Here is a 21,495-nt window from a genome sequence, read left to right as displayed (position 1 = left end):
TTTATAAAAAAAAATATGGTCATGGATTTTTACTACGTGGCTAATTAATTTTACTAATATTCTTGTAATTACACAATATTTCTTTCAATAACATGTTATTTTAAATTTATAGGACAATAAAATCTCTAAATTTTAACTGCAATTATACCAAAATTTAAAATTATTACGTCTAACACTTCAAATGATAATGTAATAATAATTTTATAAACCATTGTAACAAATATTAGCTCTTAAATATTTTATTTATTTAAAATATATGATTCAGATTTAACAAATGATTTTTTTTAACAATTCTTAATAGTTTAAAAATTATATCATCCAAAAATTTTAATCATCCAGAAAACATGGTTCCGGTTCAGACCCATTATTTTCCTGCATCTGAACTGCAGAATTGGGGTTTCTATTGTAATCATTTTCTGTTGTCATATTTCTGCACGTAGTTATTTAAATTTAAATTGTAACAAAACACGAGCGTTCCATAAGAGTGTATCTAAAACGCCAATTCTGTCACTTTGCAAGACCAACTATTGTAAACTGTCTTGTCGGTACATTGGTATCTACCTGTAGCCACAAATTATTAGCCCAATGTTTTATACAGCCTCTTTGGGTTTTTTTTCTTCTTTCTACTCCATCTATGACTATACTATAATATTATTGACGAATTTTAATTCAAAAATGGTGCTTGTTTTGAAAAATTGATAATTTTTAATGTAAAAAATACTCAAAACTTTTTTACATTAATTTATACTTCTAATATGTGTGATGTCATGTAGTTTAAAAATTCTCAATGGCGAGAATAATTTTCTTCATTAGGTGGGGGAAAATATCAAATAAGTCCTGGTTACAACAATATGAACACAGTTCTATCCTTTAATAACTAATGTAATTCGTTACTCCATTAAATATAAACTCCATAACATAATGATAATATCACTAAAAATCACCATTTTTAAATATAAATTTGTTTAGTATATAACCTATGTCCAAAAATTATTATCAAAATATTATACACTCATAATTCTTAGTATGAGGTTAAATCCAATTCATGTAAACTTAACTAAGTCTTCCAATTTTAAAATGAATACAATTTTTTAAGTCGTCAATAACAACTTTTTGCTGAAAATGTATAAAAATTATTTGATAAAATTTGAAAACAAGTTTAGGTCTAGCTTGATAAAATAAATCAGGTGATAAATATTTATCTTTTATCACGATTTTTTTTTGTCATATCTTTTATCACTATTTTTAGACAATGTATAATAATGTTTTCTTATTATCATATCAATACATTCATTCAACCATCCATTATATACTAACTTTTATAACCGGTGTTTATCTTATTTGTTATTTTTATGTATTGGTTGTTCTTTTATTAAATTATTTTCAACTTATTTTTATAATTTTTTTACATACATTGCTTACTTTTATGTAGGTTGAAAACGATTGAAAACTGGATCTTTTTTTAACCCAAATTAAGTATTTTAGTATGTATAATCAAATATGGAAATATATATTTATTTTAGTATTGTTAACTTCGTTATTAAATGATTTGATATCTTCGGATTAATGTCATCCAAGTTAAAATGTTCACCCATAACATAAAAATTGTCAACTCGATTAAGCTTTAAACAGAAATTAATATAAGGTTTAATAACATTTCCCTTTCTTTAAAAAAAGAAAATTTCCCTTGGTATTTTTTATCACTACCATTGGATGCTCCCTGAATAAAATTCTTTCCTTTTACCTTAATATAAATTTTAAACAAAATTAATACATTGATTCGAAACAATTCACAAATAATAGGGAGAAAATGTAATTGTGATATTAGTGTGTACATTCAAATATTCACTGAAACTATTATAAACCTTTGTGTAAAATATATGCTATACATATATGATCATTATGTAAAACCTAACATAATATACAATAAAGATAAGATGCATCATAATATATAATAATAGGTCGTACTAAATAGTAAAATAAGATTTAAATAAAATTAAATAAGACTATCCATGAAAAGTGGGTATGAATTCAAATTTGAGAGCTTATTTGTATTCTTAAATTATAAGATAAATATTTATCTTTTGTGAATTTGAATAGCCCAAAAAAAAATTGATGACAAAAAATCATGCATTTTTAAATTAAATTAGTAACACATGTACATAACTTGGTAGTTTTGGGGAAAGCTAATTCTCCATTTGTGTATTGTTCTATTACTATATATATATATAGATAGATAATTAGGTATAGAGGAAAACAAAAATGAAGAGACATATTACAAAGTACAAACTAAGCAAACTTAAAGGATGAGTTTGATATATTTAGCCTAAAAAAGGTAATTGCTTGAAATGAACCTGGTTTCGTGAAGGTGGAGAAAAAGATGATCTAGCATGACAGAGTGGAGGCTGTCATATTAGCCAATTAAGTTGACTGCCTCTGCCAGTGCCTGCCCAGGATACCAAACCATAGAGTTTGCTTGATTGATTCTTGTGCAAACAAGCACCCAATAACTCAAACCCAAATAATAATAATACTCTTTGCTACCAAACAAAGACTCTACCCCCTTCATGTAAGACCTCTCTTCCTTTTCTATTGCATTCCCATGCTACATTACTAGATAAATACCCAAGCAAGCAAGGAATATACTCAATATCTAGGGTTTGAATTCAAGTTAGATGTCTACTTGTTAGACAGAATTTCAAAGAATAAATGTTTGCGGAGGGGCTGGTATCGATTGCTGCTGACATTTGGCCTTCCACTCCATATTTAAGGGGGGCATCTGCATCTTCACTTGCAAGGAATAAGTTCTATCTAAAAGAGGAAAGTGCTCAAGCCCTAAAGCGCCCGTTCTTGTCAAACAATATAGCCCGCCCTTCAATCAAGACTATGTTTACCGGATCTGTTTTTTTTTAAATAAAGTATGAGATTTGCCCCGTAATATTAGTGTAGGACTGTAGGTAATGACATATAAGATGCAGCAGACAATCAATGAGATCAACAGTGTTTTTTTACCTTTCTTTATACTAATATACTACTTCAATTCTAGTAACGAGAAACCCGCTTGTATACATATGCCCAAAAATTAAAACATGGAAAATATTTAGAGAACTTTTTTAAGGTACATAGCAGTATTATAAAGAAAAATTAACCCATCCATGATCCCAAGACATCGCACCTGAAACTCACTATTTTTCATTCTATAATGCTTTTAAGATTAGAAGACTCAGCTGCCTACAACCCAAAACAATAAAAAAATATCTAGCAACGTAATATGAAAATTCTCAAACCCCGTAACGTCACATGTTCACATAATTAGCTATTTAGCTTAGCTATTAAAAAGTAGGCGGTAGCTTTTGCAAATTATGGATTGATCGAGTGAATGTAATGTGGTTAAAATTACAAAACAGGGTTTTTCGCCTAAGAAATTACTTGACATATAGGTAAATACTAATACAAGAGTTTTGAACACATGAAAGTTCCGTATCCCCACTGACTCTACTTTTAACACTCGAGTTATGTCTATAGATTAAATGATGGTTAAAGCTCAAGCAAAAGGTCACCTCTGAAGAAAGATTGAGACATATGTCAATATTCTAATGTAACTAGGTTTCCAAAAATCTCTTTCCGTTCATTTTGGAGGACATGAAAAAATTATAAAGCAGGTTGATTTCACATTCTTAAGGAAGATAATGAAAATCCTTGTAGCAAGGTATGTGAAGGTGGCAGAACATTCTTTACCAACTCTAATGATTTAATCAATTCTTTTATCTGAGAAGCTAACATGTACACTTCATCAGCTTGGTTCTTCACTACCCATTCTTCTATTATCCTGCACAAATTAAATGGCAGGAATCAGAAAGTGAGAAAACAATGAACGGAAGATGCAAGTGTATTTCAGGAACTTATTAGCTTTCAGCCAAAATAGATACAAATATGGTGCACAATTTCGTGGAATGTAGGGGGTGGTTATGATCGATTTAATTAAAAAGAAGGAATGGTGTGTATTTTACGTTAGGGATTCCCGGGAAAATCATGAAGACCTGGATGGACCCATAACCAGAAATGATGGTATAGCAAATGACAGGCAGCTCTGATGAGTTTCCTTTTAGCAATTTGTTTAAGTAAGAAATAATATTGCAGCACAATAAACTGACGTAAAATGAACAAGTCCAATTTTAATGGTAAAGCAAGCAATAGGGTTTATTAAATAAACCTGAGTTCACTTATATGCAAGAGATGATAGTTTCTTCTATTTTTATTTTTAAAACACATAAAATACTGTGCATCTAAATTTTGAATTATGGCAGTGAATAGAGTTATCAATGTTCACACTAGTACCAGAACCATATGGGACTTGGGAGTGAATAAACGGGTATTGCATTATTAAAAGCAAAATTATCTGTGGAAAATTGTATTTTGAATAGTGTTTTAATGTACGTTGATGTGTCACAATTTTATGTTTTGATATTTAAATTTAAATATATTTTTAGTAATTGGTTATATGTTGACCAAATCTTTAGGATAATAGGTTATGGTTAGGTGTGTTTTAGTTTTACAGTGTTTTTAAGAGATTGAGATATTTGTCTTATGGATTGGCTTATATAAAGGCCACCCGATGATTAAAATATGCCTTTCATGTTATATTTTCTTCTTGTTCACCATGTAGACACCTAGACACTTGTAACCCTAGATGTATACAGACACCTAAAAAACTAACATGGTATCCGAGCTTTTAAGGGACCTGTTGGTTGAAAAACATCATATAACCATGAACCACCCATAACACATGTCATAATTGAGAATTCTAAAATCACAACACATAACCATAACACATGCCATGACCTATAACCAAATAACCCATAACTGATAACAAATATCATGACCGAGAAGTCTAAAATCATAACATCTCATGACATACAAAAACTATAACCAAAGATCACATTCAACAAAAACAGATGGAGACAACTACAACCTATGAAGAGTACACACAAGAACATGTTTTGGAAGTACACAAGGAGATGATAAGGATGTCCAAGAAACAAGAGGCTACAATCTATAAGGAGGATGAAGATGATAATTTGTTTTGATCATAATTACATATCAAAGAAAAGAGGAGTTTTAGAATTTTAAGTTTAATATTTAAATTTAAATATATTTTTAATAATTGGTTAGATATTAACCAAATCTTTAGGATAATAGGTTATGGTTAGGTGTGTTTTACTTTTTAGTATTTTTAAATTATTGTTACAGTGTTTTTACGAGATAAGATATTTTAGTTATATGATCAAAAAATGATTAAGTGAACATCCAAATTCATCAACATCATGGTCAAAAGGTAGTAAAAGTCTGAATATGAAGGTATGTGAACAATTAAACAAGTAACGCACCTCAATTCAGATTCAGCACTTCTGCTACAGTCAGAGAAAAGTAATTTAATGGCAGGAGACATATTTATCCTTGGAGCCTGCTCCACAGGGCTTGAACAATAACCAAAGAAGCGCCATGAATTCGGGTTTAAGAGGACAATTTTTAACATAGGACGCTTAGTTTGTAGATCCCTAACCACAGTTCGAAATGATAATTCATCTTTAGCACATTCCAACAACTGACTAGAAAACATCCTCTCCAAGGTGTACATCCTGATATAGAAAAATGAAATATTAGCAGATGGACAATATAATAGATGAATGAATAAGATTTGAAGAGGATATTGAGCGGAAGTGACACACAATGATGTAAGACTCTGCATCCTAACAAATTTGAAAATGGAGATGTCGATGAGCAGTTCCTACTTCATAGATTCGTGATGCATGACAAAATTAAAAACACAGATAATTGTGGGCAGAGAGAGAGAGAACAATCTTAATTCATTAATCAATCAAAGTCTTCTTATAATAAACGATTCCATCACCTTTCGTAGCCGTATATGAGTAAATCCCGAAACTTAAGGATCAATTAAAATCGTAATAATAACGGAAACAAATTCTTTTCTTGTTCTCTACCATTATCTAAAATATTCTTATATATATTACTTTATAATATATTACAATTTAATCTATTATCCGCTATTATCCGCTAATAAAATAAAACCAATCCTAATTAACATTTTAACTACTCTCCAAATCAATTCGCTACTCTAGTGATGCGCATAAATTAAAGCTAATCCATCAATATTTATCATTCATTTAAACCGAGAGAAGTCAAAATTTAAGAGTTTTATCTTGACATGTAAGGAATGGTCGAGAGCATAAGTAACCAGAACTTCACTTAAATATAACTATACCAATAAAACCAAGTAACAAGTAGTTTCACCGGAAGGTCTGTAGTATGAAACATGCATATTGGGAACTTAAGCAAATCACAGTCACAATCAACTTCCGAATCAAAATTTCACAAAGCAATGAATGAAATACCAAGACACCACGAGTACAAGTTTCACACAACTGGTTAGACATGCACTGAATTACATACTCAAGCATGTACATGTGACTTCAGAAATATGGCAATTACCTGAAGAGATTTCTTGACGCTTCAGCATCCGAACAAGTTGATATATAACACTTCAACAAGTGAACTCCACTGTCAAAGACTGCATTACTATTACCACAGGGATATGCTCCAATCAGACACGAACAGCATGGACAAGAAAGTTCAACCCATTGAACATCTTTTGATAAGTTTGAGGCTTTAGTCATGAAGACATTCCCAAGAAATCCATCAAGAAAGGATTTCTGATTTTCTAGGAGTCCAATAGCACTTGAGTCATGCTCCTTTGAAGAAGGTTCAGATCCAGTGTGATCACAACATTTGATATCATGGTCTTGAATATAGTGTACAGGAGTTGATGGCACATTCTTAACATCCTCCAATGTTGGCGACACTTGAGCTGAAGTGTCAGAGTCAATAATTTCACCTTTTACTTCAAGTTTCGGGGTATCTTTCAAAGAACATTGTTTTTTGATTCTTCTGTCAATATCATTCCTCATAATTGTTTGACTATGAAAGGACATGGTCGTGATATCTTTACTTTCAGTGGTCCGGTGTACACCATTGTTAGCAGAAAAATCCAGTTCATTATCTTCCTTTCGGATCCAGTCAGGTATATTAAAACCCACAAGATCATCTTTGCTTAAAATAACAGACGAGGTGTTTAAGAGACAGAGACCTGTTGTGCTTGTATAAGATTTTGCATAACTGATAACTAATTTTTCACTAATTCCTCCAAATGAGCAACAGCAATTCCCAAACCAATTGTCAGCTACCTCTCGCCAGTTAACCGAAGGCATCTCCTCAAAGGTTCTGCAAACATTAAACATATTATAGAAGAAAAAGCACGATCTACTTGCTAACCGCATTCAAATTTTGAACATTTGTGCCATGTCATCATCATTAAGTTCCATCAAAACCTTAATCTGGTTCAATTATCAACTTTGGTTAAAGAACCCATGCCAATATCAGATGTCTGCTGAGTTAAATATTTACCGAGTCTATCATAACCAAAATCTAATTCAAGCTTTTTCTGCTTATGTAATTGGAATGGCTTAAAATCTAAAGTACTCATAGTTCAAATGTCTATTCTGTTTCTTCATAGTCTGAACATAATAGATTTAGAGTCTTAACCGAGGGGCCAAAAATGAAATGGGTGGAACCGGTTGTAACTCTGTTAAGTGTTGGCTTGACCTCGATTTATAAGAATATTGTCCAAATTTGGTTAGATCCGGATACTATACACGTATGCACCAGATTTGTCTCAGATCATTACCTGAACCTAATTTATATTATTAAACTCAAATATGATTTATTATATACAATCAAAGTTCACAGAAAACTTGGGTGTATATTATTGAACTCAAATACATTTCTCGTGATGAATATAATCATAAATCATACTCCCACCTGAGGACTCGGAGTGAAATGCCAAGTACCACTACTATGTGATAATTATTCAGCAAGTAAGATCATTATTATAATCCTACCTGAGAGATGTGGATAATTTGGTGGAGCAATTTCTACAGTAAAAGGATGCATCTCCTGTTGACGACAAGCGCTCAATATCTGTAGAAGATTGAAACATTAGAAAAACTTATATACTCTGTAAACAATAGATTAACAGGTATAAAGCAATTCCGGAAAAAAACAGGTATAAAGCAACATGTCGAATAGAAATCAAGAGCACTTCACATTGCAGGGAGTGACAGATTTCCAAATGCTATGATTTCACATGCTACATGCAATATAAAATTGAAGGACAAAGTTTTGTTTGGAAAAAAATAGATGGAGAAGATGCTCATCGACTGAAGAAAGTTAGAGCTGTTTAAGCATCAGAAGACAAAGGGTTTTACATATACTAACATGAAGGACTGTTGCAAGTAATACCATCAGAAAAACCACATCGGTGGCTAATGGAATAATGGTAAATTAACTATCGTACATGATTTACATTTGTTTTCTCCTATAACTATAAACGAAATTGCAATCTCGTCTTACCTCTGTCTATGAATCTCACTCTCCACGACTATCTAGCTTTATTTTGTACCTCCCAACTACCCACATACATCTCTCCATCTAAGTTATATAATAAAGTAATAAAATGTAGCTTCTTTTCCTAGTGATTTTTGAAACCATGATAAAAACTAATATTAATACATACGAACTTCATAGTCATCTGCACTGTCCATGAAAAAGATCGTTACCTACACTACACAGTAACGGAATCCCAGGCCAATGGCCCAACTTGCAAAAGCTTTACTACAACTTGCGCAATTGTATCAATTCACGAGCATCCCAAAATTCATATTTTAATTTTTTTACTTGACTGATCATCAAAAAAATAACAAATAATTACAACAGCATACGTAACCGAACCAGACAGCTTAAAAACCTGAAGACATAACAGCTCACCGTAATCCATCCTAAGCGGTTTGACCTCATCCAAATGAATCACATTCTGCAAACTCGAAAGCACGGGATGATCAACCGAAAGAAGCAAACAAACCTTAACCTCGATATAATCCTCCAGCAGCTTAAAAGTGAGCGGAGAATCAGTATCAAACAACACATTAGGCACAGGAACTGTGAGTAACACCTGGTTTTGGGAGTGGAGCCAACGCAGCTCCAGCACCGATTTTTGGACAAGTAAGTGGAGTTTAAGGTGGGTGCATTGAGTTAAAGGCTTGAATTGAGGATTGAAGAGGATTAATTTCAGTATTGGGAGCTGTGATTGTGATTCCCAATAGAATCCCCATTTTTTAGGGTTTTCTGAGGGGTTTAGATTAGTTAGTGTTGTCATGTTGCTGATTTTTTGAGTTTGTTTGGCGGTAATATTTAGTTGCATTGGGCCGCTAGACTTTGTTAAACTTATTTGGGCTGAGTATAGGCCCGTCGTGTAATGCCTCGTTTATTTTCTTTTTTCTTTTTTTAATCAGTGCGTACATACTTGTAAAAACACATACGAAATTTCTATGATTTACAAAAATTTACTTTCTAATTGAAAGATATGCAATATCTTCCCGGAAAAATAGATAATAATATTTTAATATTTAAAACAAAAATTCTTCAATGAATATCCTGAAATGAGATTCACTACACAATTTAGCTGAAAAAACAAAAATAAAATTAATTAGGTTTTTTAGGAGTGTATACAATAGAATATTCAAGTACAAAAGAGAACTTCATAAAAATAACTAAATAGCAAAGAAGACTCGTCTGATTACGAGGGTGTAGAAGATATCCAATGACAATAAACAAGGTCAACAACAACTTCAATGAAAAAAACTTTTATTATGCTCTGAATTAAATTTTATGGATTATGCAAAAAATGATTTGCAGTCCAATGAATAGTCAGCTAACATATATATATATATATATATATATATATATATATATATATATATATATGTCACCATTCAGGTGCGCACCGGTAAACCCCACAAACTTAAGCAATAACTGTAAATCACGTAAATCAAGGTAAATCACATTTTAAACAACATGTTCAGAAAACATAAGTTATCTACATTTGCTCGTACATATAATAGAAATTCACATCATTTAGTACCAGGTTGAAAAATACATTTTATTTAGGGTAGTGATATATCCACACCCTAAGGTTATAGTTGCACACCCTACTTTAAATTTTACCTAAACTATCCTCATATTTGTATTGATCTTCCATATCATTTTAAATGTATGTCATCTTTTTTTATTCTCAATTTCTTTTACCTACTTTAATTTATTTTATATTCCGATAATATTGAAATTAAAATATTATTATATTATTTATGTCTTTTCACTTTTAAATTCTTTAAAAATTAAATTTTGAATTTTAATATTTTAAATGTTAATGTACAACGATAAATGATTCTTTATAACACATTTTTTTATCGTAGACTCACACAATAGCCTGCAAATCACGTGAATCAAGATAAACCGCATTTAAGCGACAGGCACTGACTCCGGAGGCATAATCATAAATTCTTCACTCGTGGGATTCGAACCTGTGACCAAAAGAATAATTATCGTCTCTTTAACCAACTGAGTCAACATTTGCGGATGATTCTTTATAACACTCAATGAGTGGTAATATAATTTAAATTCTATAATTATAATATTTAAAATTGTTTTTTTCCTGTCATCAGATTTTTGGTTCAGCATGTTAAAATGTAAATAAAATTTTGGTACGAAAATACATAAAGGTACATTCCATTCTTATTAATTGGATTAATATTATAATACTAATAATCTTTAAAAAAATCAGTTTATTTTGTTTTTGATATTAATACATATTTTTTAAGAGTTTGATTACTAATTATATAATTAAAATATGTTGGTGTTCTCAATATAAGAAAATAATATTTATGTTATATATAATATTATGTGCGATATGATTGCTAATATTTATTTGAATAATATAAATAAAATTTAAGAGGCATAATTAATAATATATATTAATTTTACATTAATATATTTACTTGCGGTTGCGTCCAAGAAAAATGGATGACCGTGAACCTAAACAGTGGCCAGTAAGCTTGTTAAAAAAAAAAGAGTAAATGAGGTAAAACCATATTAAGAGTGTGCAATAATAAATTTAGGGTGTGCATTTATCACTACCATTTATTTACTATAATTTGATTTAATAATAAAGTGATATTATTAAAATATAACCAAGTATTCTAGTCAAATTTCTCAAATGAGAGAAAATCTTTGATTAAAAATCTATGTAACATTAAGTTAAAAAAAATTGCGTTTTAATATTTATTATATTTGAGCAGGCCTGTAACAAAGTTTCACATCATTCATTAATAGTTAACATATTTTTTTTGCCATAAAAGTGATGTACTTTATTAACTTGAATCTTCCAAAAGTACATTATAAAACTCGGAATGGACATCTCCCATTCTCCAAACACGATCAGCTAAGGAACAGTTGTATCTCCCTGGATGGTGAGCTGCCCTATTCGCAGATCGTTTCACAAAACGAAAACATATGTTTTTGCTAATTAAACTTGCTAGCATGTCGCGGCAATCTTGAATGAGTTGTCCCACGTAAGAGTAAGATGGGAGTGAGTTTCGTATGGCTTGTACAAGCTGCAAGCAATCTGTTTCCACTGTCACGTTTTTGTACTCGTTACTAATGATCCAGATGAGTGCTTCCTTAATACCAAAGGCTTCTGCTAAATATGGGTTCACCCGTCCATCTCTGCACTTAGAACTGGCTTCAATGAGTGAGCCTGTATGATCACGAACAACAATAGCATAACTAAACCTGTGAGATTCTTCGAAAATAGCAGCGTCAGTATTGATCTTAATATTGTTGATCTGTGGTTTGTGCCAACGTTCTGCACCATCTCCCTGAGTTGTGAAGCTCATGAGATGATTAAAAGTTTTATATTGAACGTTTCTCCATTGATTAAGAATGGGGGTTGATGAGCGTACTACTTCCTTAACCTTAATGCCTGCTTGGTTCCATACTAGATTATTTTGATGTTTCCATATCATCCAGCAAATCATGCTTATACTGGTTGCTTGTGTTTTATCATGTTGTTGGAAGACTGATTGCAGCCACTGTGGGAAGGTATATAGGCCCGTGGCTAGCATATGAATGATGGCCTCTGACCAACAACTTTCAGCATATGAGCAGGTGACCAGAGTATGGAAGATGGTTTCGACATGTGCATTACAGGTTGGACATAGAGCATCCACTGCCACTCTTCTACTTCGCAGTAAGTCTTTTGTTGTAAGGGTACTCATCGATGCCCTCCAGAGAAATTTCTTGACTTTAGGTGGAATTTTTAAGTTCCATAGCATTCTCTAGAACCCAGAGTTTGAGTTTGTGGCTTGGTCATACTTTTCTTCCTGCATCAAATGATATGCAGATTTCACATAATAACTACCAAGCTTTTTCCAGGCGCCAGTACCAGGAGTCTTCCACACCGTGATTAATTGGAATGTTCAGGATGATGGTTGCTTCTCTATGATCAAAAATATCCTGTATAAGATCAACGTCCCCCTAGTGTTCGCTATTCAGTAAAACTCACACATTTTGACCTTGTAAAGCTTGGTTTTCAGATTGAACGTACGCCTCTTGCTGCAAAGATAATCATGGGTCTTTGAGGATATCTATTGATTGCACATTACCAACACGACAACCTATTCCTTGTCGAAATAGGGATTGAGATACTAAAACGCTACGCCATGTGTAGCTAGGACTACTACCAATATTTGCACTAAGGAACGAGCCATGAGGATAGTAGCGAGCTTTGAATACCCTGCTAACTAGTTTGTTAGGATGTTGTAGTAATTGACACCCCTGCTTCCCCAAAAGTGCAATATTAAAATCATGGAGTGATCTAAAACTCATGCCTCCAATAGCTTTCTTCTTGCACATGTTGTTCCAACTAAGCCAATGGATCCCTTTATCTTTTCTTGAGTCTATACGCCACCAGAATTTACACATAATTTTTTCAAGATCCTGGCAAATAGATAATGGTAGTAGAAAGACTCCCATTGTATAGTTTGGTAATGCATGTGCTACGGTTTTCAACAAGACTTCCTTCCCTCCTTTCGAAAGTGATTTTTTGTCCCATCATTGGACATGATTCTGAAGCTTTTCTTTCATATAGCCAAACACCCTCATTTTGTTCCTACCCATAAAGTTCGGGAGATCTAAATAGCGAGTGTGATCATTAACTTCCTGAAACTGCATTTGTTGACAGATGGACTCTCTCAGGCCTGCAGGTGCATTACTACTGAAAAAGATTGATGATTTATTGACATTTATATGTTGCCTAGAAGCTTGCTCAAACAGGTGCGGGATATGAAGAATAGCGGATGCACTGTTCGTATTGGCTTTGCAGAAAATGTATGCATCTTCTGTAAAAAAAACATGTGGGAAATAGTGGGTGCACTTCGAGCTACTTTGATACCCCTGAGCATATTCGTTCTTTTATGATCCTGAATTAGAGCAGTTAACCCTTCCATACAGAACAAAAACAAGTAAGATGACAAGGGGTCTCCTTGTCTGAGACCCCGTTCTGGAATAATTTCCCCGAAGTACATGCCTGGATGTGTAATGTGATAAAGAACTGACGACATGCACTTCAGAAATAGACTCACCACCCTGCTGTCGAAGCCCAGTTTGAGCAACATAGCCTCTAAAAACAACCATTCTACACGATCGTAGGCTTTAGACATGTCGAGTTTCAAAGCCATCCAACAATCACTACCTCGCTGCTTTCTTTTCATGTAGTGCATGACTTCAAATGCAACCATTATATTATCAGTAACCAAACGGTCAGGGATAAAGGCACTTTATGAATCTGAAATGATGGAGTCCATTACTGATTTCAGCCTGTTGGCGAGCATTTTTGAAATGATCTTGTATACCACATTGTAAAGGGAGATGGGCCTGAGATCAATCATCCGTTTCAGATTTGACTTCTTAGGTATAAGTGCCATGTTGGTACTTTTAAGTTGTGCATCCAATTCTCCTGTGACAGAAAAAGTCTTGACAATACTAACAATATCATATTTCACAATAGGCCAACATTTTTGGAAAAAACCTGGGCTCATTCCGTCAGGTCCCGGAAATTTGTCCGGGTGCATATGAAACAAAGCCGTTTTGACTTCGTTCTCTTCCACCTCTACTAGCAGTTGTGCATTCTGATCTGTTGTGATCTTACAACGAAGACTGTTAATGATGTTATCCCATCGCGTGTCAGAGGCCTTGAATAACTGGGTGAAATAATTTATCATCGTATCTTCCATTCCCTTACCCCATTCCACTGTGTTACCAAGCTCATCTTTTAGAGTTGTTATCTGGTTAAACTTCCTTCTGTTCCGGGCTGAGGCGTGGAAATATTTACTGCTTTGGTCACCCTCTTGTAGCCATAGTTGTTTTCTTCTTTGTCGCCAAAACACTTCTTGTTGGGCATAAGTCTCTGTAAGCTTATTTTTTTCAGCCTTACTAACTTGACTGCTCCACTGTCTCTTCTTCCTTTGAGTTGCTTCAGTATTCGTTTACTATGATTCACTCTTTCTTTAAAATTACCACTGATGTATTTACCCCACGTCGATAATGTTATTCCCAGTGGACTAACAATGAGATTTACAGAAGGGGGGTTGAATGTAAATCTCAAAACTTTTTCAAGTTTTGAGTAGTTTCTAAGGCTAAGTGTTTAAGTGAACAAATGTGTGTGAATTGCTTGAAGCTGATACAGATAGATATATATATTCAAACACACATGTAAAGAACACAAAGAACTTAAAAACTTTTCTGGTGGATTTGTTGTTCCACCAGAGATGTGTTATTTCAGAAAATCTGTGATTCAAAGAATTAAATCACAGCTGCTTCCTAGTACAAACTAGATGATTTTCTCTCTGGATATTTCTAAACAGCTCAGGAAAATTATTATCTAATTACTAGCTGCTACTTGGTTTATATATCACCAAGTATACAAGTGAAGACAAAACTGTAAAATACAATTGAAAAGATTCTTCACATGTTTCTTCTTCATTTCTCTATCCAATGCAATCTAGGATAATCTATGAATCTTTGAATACTTCCTTGTTTACATCAGAATGGAAATGCTGCATTTTCTTGATTCCTCCTAGAGGCTTCCACATTCCAGTTTGTCTCTGTCAACCCATGTGCCTCTGTCAGCTTGTGAATTGTCACTATCAACTGCTAATGAACTAAGCATCCGTTGAAGCTTTCATCCGTTGATGCCTTATCCGTTGAGGCTTTATCCGTTGAAGCTTTATCCGTTGATACATTATCAGTTGAAGTCTTTATCCGTTGAAGCACTTATCCGTTGATGGATATTATCCGTTGAAGCATTAGAGACATCCGTTGAAGCTTTGTTTCTTATCCGTTGAAGGTCTTCAATATCCGTTGATACTTCTTCACTTATACAAAATTACAAGGCATGAAATATTTACAATTAGCCCTCCTATTTGTATATCCATTAGTAGTCAACATGACTGATAATTTCCTACAACATCTAAGAATTACAACTTGAAACCAGAGAATGAAATGTGCTACAATACTAAACTTATTGCTAAGTAAAGCTACTCCTTCAACGGATAGCCAAGATGGTCTTATCCGTTGAGGCTACAAACACTAGATTTCTACTTAAGTGTTTTGTTTAACTTATCATCAAACTAATACATATATTCCTAACAATCTCCCCCTATTTATGTCTACTAGAACTGTAGGCATAAATTTGGGTTTAGCTTGATGATAACAAAACACTTGACAAATATATAAACTATAATAAAGCAGAAATTCAAAAGTGCTACAAAAATGTATATGCTGAGATGGAATTGAAGAATTACATTGTTTCCAAGGGTGCTCCTTTAGCCTGAGCAGATTAGTTTCTTTTCCTTTGATTCCTTGTTTTCTTTTCTAGCCTCCTGTCATTCTCCTCTATTTGAAGTTGAAGTTGTCTGTAGAATTCAGCTTCATCTTCTTCATTGATGTCTAACTTAGATTGCATATCCTTGAGAGTTTCATTACTGGCAATCTAGAGCTGATCTTCAATTCTGAAAAATCTTCTGACTCCTTTGTTGTCTCTGAACTCCATCAACCAATGAAGTGATTTATGAATTGTAATTCCTCTTTCTTGAATGAGTAATGTTCTAGGCAAAGCATTGGGCTCCCTCCAAGTTTTCCTTATGTTGGCAATTTTGTTGAGAATCTCAGTCTTGGCAGTCCTGGTAAAGCCAAAATCCCTTTATATGGCTGAGTAGACTCTAATCAAGGTAGAGTAGCCTTCATTCAGAATTCTGTAAAGAGGCCAGGTTCTTTCCCCATCTCCTTTGTATTTGAACACTAGTCTTTCTGGTAGCTATCTGTAGGCAGCTATTCCCCTTACTTCCTCCAGCTCATCCAGATAGAGTTCAATATCTGAAAATTCTTTTATGTCACAGATGTGAACATAATCATCCTTAGAGGCTTGAGGTTTAGGCTTAGGCTTCTGTGTGAATTTGATTGAGGCTTTAGAGGGTGTTGATTTGATTCTTCTTTTATGCTTCTTTGATGGTGGAGAAGAGGTTAGGAAGGTGGGCAATTTAATGGTGTCCCAATCAATTGGTTCCTCCTTGGGAATGATTGTTTCACCATGAATGTTCATGAAGGGGTCAGGCACAATGGGTTCAGGAATAGAGGGTAGTGGTTTGGATATTGATTGGGTTTCTTCAGTCTCATCTACCATCTTTCTCTTTGCATTGACCTTCTTTCTGTTCCCTTTCTGCCATTCTTCTCTTCCCTTACTTCTTTCCTCCATCTCAGTATCAACCATGTCCCCCATAGCTTCATCTTCACTTTTGTCTTCAATTTCTTTCTGTTCTTCAGCCTGACTTGACTTTAGCTGTTTTTCAAGCTTTGCTTCTGCTCTTTTGTCAGCCTTTAGCTGTTTGGCTTCTTCCTTCAACCTTATGGTTTCTTCCCTCTTGGCTATTGAGAATTTGGGATGTCCTTGCATCACACATATGCTCTTTCCCTCTCTGAAGATAATAGCCATGTTCCTCCTTACAGCCACATCCATGGTCTCTTTGAGCTTTGAGATACTTCTACCCAAAAGCTTGTCCTCATCAGCCTTTGGAAGAGGAAAATCCACTTCTTTCAGAGGATTCTTTGTAGAGTCCTTATTGGATCTGTTGTTGGGCTTGAGAACCATAGGTTTCAGATCCTTGGAAGAAGTCTCTCCAACCTTATTCCTCCCTACTGGCTTGAGTTCCATAATAATTGATTCCACTTTTGTGCTATGCTTCACAGATTGTGATTGAGAAGTTGTAGAACCAAATATTTGTTGCATCTTTTCATCAATCTTCTTTCTTTGCTCTTTGATTTGCAATTCAGCTGCTGCTATCTGGATTAGATCAATTCCATCAAGCTTTCCTTTGATTTGAATAATTGGAGAAGTGGTGATGACAGGAACTAGCACTTGAGAAATTTGAATTGTTGTTGATGGCTCTCCTTCCCCTTCCCCTTTATTCTCCCCCTTTTTGTTATCATCAAGGGTAGGGGTCAAGCCTTGTGCATTTGCCAGCTGCATGAGTAGATTTGTTTGAGTTTGTTAATTCTGAAGAATGGTGACCATAGAGTCTTCAATAATCTCAACTCTGGTTTCCAATCTGGCCAGTCTCTTGTCAGCATCAGATTCTTTCCTCAGTCTCCCCAACAAATCTTGCATAGTACCATAAGGTATGACTGAATCCAACTTCTCAGCATTGTAGGATTTTAGATCAGCAATATCCTGCTTGAGCTCATCCACACTTAGATTCTGTTTGAAATGCTGCAACTGCAAGAGATGCAGAGATTCCAGATGAGCTTGAAGAATTGCCTTGGTACCAACATCTGTAGTCTCCTGAAGGGCCTTCTGAATTGTCATGACTTGTCTGACCAAAGTGACACCAAACTCTCCTAGTGTTGATGCTTTTGCCCATGCCCATTCAGGAAGATCTGGAACAGAACTTGGGCCTGCTACTCCCCCTAAGTTCATGCTCTCATCCAAAGAATCAGAGTCATCATCATTAGAATTTACTCCAAATTCTTCAGATGGCTCACCAGCTTGAGAAGGCAGCTTGTTAACAGCAGCTTTGTCTCTGAGAAGAAATTCTGAAGTGTGTACAATATTTAATGTCTGTTCTGCCTCCACATTGCCCTGAGCAGCCAATAATTGATAGGCTGAAACAGGATGAGTAAAAGTGTCAGCATCCAAGAAAATGTTATCAATTACATCTTTGTAATGTTGCTGAAATTGTCTTTCCTTTTCTGCATCATCTACTTTCATTGACTCACTAGCAATGGCTGGATCCACCCTTATAGCTTTTGTACATGTCTTTCTCTCTTTTTCTCTACTTTCTTGCATCGGGGGCTCCCCCTGGCTCACACACACCCTCACACCCTCACCCTCACCTTCTAAGGTGGCACTCCCCTCACTCACTTTTGTCATGCTGGAAGAAATAGCATGCATATGGTGACTCTCAACCTCTCCTTTTGCCTGGGAGCAACCCAGCCTCTCACTCAAAAGATCACTCCCTTCCCTCAAACCTAAAAGTGATTGTACAGTAGCCATGTCCTCTACAGTTGGAATTGTTTCTGTTATGGGTGTAGAGACCATCAACGGATAGGGAGTATCCGTTGAAGTGGAAACTGATGGTATCAACGGATAACTGTTGTTAAGCTTATCCGTTGAAGAACAACCACTTATCAACGGATGAGAGATATCCGTTGAAGAAGGAAAAGATGTAGATATAGAAAGTGACATAATTATTGAGTCTGTGTGAATTGATTTTAAGTGAGGTAACACAGATTCTTCAACTACGTCTGAAAGAATTGGCTGATGATCCAACAAATCATCTAAAAGATGATGATCATCAGGTTTTGAGTGGGGCTCCTCCCTGAGTTTTAATGAGGGAGAATCAGGAATTGATGTGAATATCATATCCACATCCAAAGAGGGTGATGGAGAGTTTGATGATTGGTGTGTTTCTATTATGAGAGAATGGGGCTGTGACTCCACATTTGCTGGAATCACATCAAGCTGAATTTGAGAAGGCTCAGATACAGGTGGATGTATCTGTGCTGTGTGTGCCCCTTGTGTGGAAACTAGGGTTTTGGCCTTCTTCTTCCTTGAAAAGGCTTTAATTGGTGAATGTGTGGCTTCAGTGTCCCTCCCTCTTTTGGTCCGTGTCCCTGGTTGGGGACTATTTTCAATAGTTGCACCCTTTTGGGAGGATGCAACTAGGGATGTGTTAGACTCTTTTTTAACCACCACAGTCTTTTGAGAGACTGTGGCTTGGCTGGCTTGGGTACCACTCACCTCTCCCACCTTATCCTGGGGGGTTTCTTGATGTTCACCCCTCCCCTCACCACTCCACCCTGTATACTCCCTTCAGGGTTTATGGTAGTTATTACAACTGTTGTCTTTTGAAAAACAACAGAGGTAGTTTTCTTTGACTTGAGTTTTGAAACTTTAGTTTTGGTGGCTTTGGTAGGAACCTGTTTGGGCAAAGACACAGATCCCATTGCCACACTGGAAGACAAAGAAACAATGGGGTTGGAGATAGTAGGAGTTATAGAAATGTTTACCTCACTTACCTGTGGTGCATTCATGATTGGCAAATATACCAATGGCACCTGGCTGTTGAGGTTCATTCTCAAAAGGTCTGCAAGGACCCTTTTCTCTTATGCCCAGCATTTGAGTTTATTATTCTCATTTGATATAACCAATCCTTCAGCAACATGGTTAGCCAATAACATAAAGAATCTAGCATAGTAGATGTTATGTGGTCTATTAGCTTTGTTACCTAATCTGGAACCTAATTCTAGCATGACACGGTTGCTAAAATTAAAGTACCTATCAGAAACTAGCATATAAAGCATATTAACAAGAGATGAAGTTATGGCATCAAAATTGCTAATCTTCCCAGAGAAAACCTTAATAAAGGCATCTCCAAGAAAACTCCATTCTTTCCTAAGGCCTTTCCTTCTAATACTACCTAAACTAGCAGAATCAAAAGCATAGCCTATGGAATCTAACATAGCAGATACATCTTTATCAGTGTGTGGTGTTATGGCATTATTCTCAGGCAACTTAAAGCAAGACTGTATATCATCACAGTTAATGCAATAATCCTTACCTTTGAGAGAGAAGGCAATAGTCATATCTGTGGAGTTGAACTCTGCAGTTGTCCAAATCTCCTCAATCACCTCACAGTAGATGGTTGGGGCTTCCAGCATTGCATAGCTTAGTTTGCAGTGTTTGATGAAGTCCATCATCTTGTGATAATCAGAATGGGCTTCATTCTTTTCAACCAAGGCTACGAAATTATTCTTTTCATAAACAAATCCTGTTTGAGACATAATTTTGACTACTGGTGTCATTGTTGTGAGTAGAGGTTGCAGAAAAAAAAAACTTGAGAATTTTGGAAGAGAAGGAGAATGAAAATTGCAAGAAAGCGTAAAGTGAAAAATAAGAGTTCAATGGGCTTTTATACTTTCTTGAATTAAAACGTAAATAAAATGATACTTTTAAGTAAATTACAGCCGTTTAAGAATAAATAAAACTGTAGAAATTCTAAACTCCCTTTAAAACAAATACATACAACAGTGTATATCTGTATCAACGGTTAAGTAAAGAAATCAACGGCTGTGATTTACTGAAAGTAACTGATGTGACACTTCAACGGATAAGGTAAATAGTTATCCGTTGATGACCAACATTATTTTATCCGTTGAGGGATAAAATTACCAGAAATGTATTTGTCGTTCAACGGATAATGAACATCCGTTGATAGAACAATTTTGGCTTTCGACGGATAGGGAATATCCGTTGATAGGATAGGTCTTTCTTGAAGCCAACTTTGTTCTTGCAGCAAATTCATTTCAGGCTTCAATGCAGATTATGTAGAAGACATAAATTTATGAATAATTAAGCATACCTAGCTCACTTACTAATCTTGTGAATGTTGATTCATCAAGTGGCTTGGTAAATATGTCTGCAATCTGCTTTTCACTTGGAACAAAATGAAGTTCCACTGTACTTTTCATCACATGTTCCCTAATGAAATGATACTTGATATCAATGTGCTTGGTTCTTGAGTGCTGCACTGGATTTTCAGTAATGGCAATGACACTTGTGTTGTCACAGAATATTGGAATTTTGTCAACAGTCAAACCATAGTCAAATAGTTGATTCCTCATCCATAGTATTTGTGCACAACAACTACCAGCAGCAATGTACTCAACTTCAGCTGTTGATGTAGAAACAGAGTTTTGCTTCTTGCTGAACCATGACACAAGCTTGTTCCCTAGAAATTGACAGGTGCCGGTTGTGCTTTTCCTGTCTATTTTACAGCCTGCATAATCTGCATCTGAGTAGCCAATTAGATCAAAACCAGACTCTCTAGGGTACCAAATTCCTAGATTTGGAGTCCCTTTTAGATATCTGAAGATTCTTTTAATATCCACTAAGTGAGATTCTTTAGGGTCAGT

General features: G+C 34.8%; 3 protein-coding genes across 3 annotated transcripts; all 3 read right to left on the bottom strand.

Moving 5' to 3' along the window:
- Window positions 1-3,563: 3,563 nt before the first annotated feature.
- LOC141719581 (uncharacterized) lies at window positions 3,564-9,289 on the bottom strand. Its single transcript, XM_074521959.1, has 5 exons — window positions 8,902-9,289; window positions 7,977-8,055; window positions 6,511-7,299; window positions 5,388-5,639; window positions 3,564-3,829 (listed from the first exon to the last, which is right to left on the bottom strand). Exons 1-5 carry the CDS (start codon window positions 9,287-9,289, stop codon window positions 3,670-3,672), a joined length of 1,668 nt encoding a protein of 555 aa, XP_074378060.1. The 3' UTR covers window positions 3,564-3,669.
- Window positions 9,290-11,339: 2,050 nt separating this feature from the next.
- Window positions 11,340-12,245, bottom strand: LOC141719580 (uncharacterized). The gene has a single exon (XM_074521958.1). The coding sequence runs from the start codon at window positions 12,243-12,245 to the stop codon at window positions 11,340-11,342; it is 906 nt and encodes a 301-aa protein (XP_074378059.1).
- An 835-nt stretch (window positions 12,246-13,080) lies between these two features.
- Window positions 13,081-13,766, bottom strand: LOC141719579 (uncharacterized). The gene is made up of 2 exons (XM_074521957.1): window positions 13,523-13,766; window positions 13,081-13,367 (listed from the first exon to the last, which is right to left on the bottom strand). Exons 1-2 carry the CDS (start codon window positions 13,764-13,766, stop codon window positions 13,081-13,083), a joined length of 531 nt encoding a protein of 176 aa, XP_074378058.1.
- Window positions 13,767-21,495: the final 7,729 nt, after the last annotated feature.

This window comes from Apium graveolens, chromosome 4 (assembly GCF_009905375.1).
Source record: "Apium graveolens cultivar Ventura chromosome 4, ASM990537v1, whole genome shotgun sequence".
Classification (NCBI taxonomy): Eukaryota; Viridiplantae; Streptophyta; class Magnoliopsida; order Apiales; family Apiaceae; genus Apium; species Apium graveolens.
Note: the sequence above shows the minus strand (reverse complement) of the source record. Positions and strands in the feature narration are given on the sequence as shown.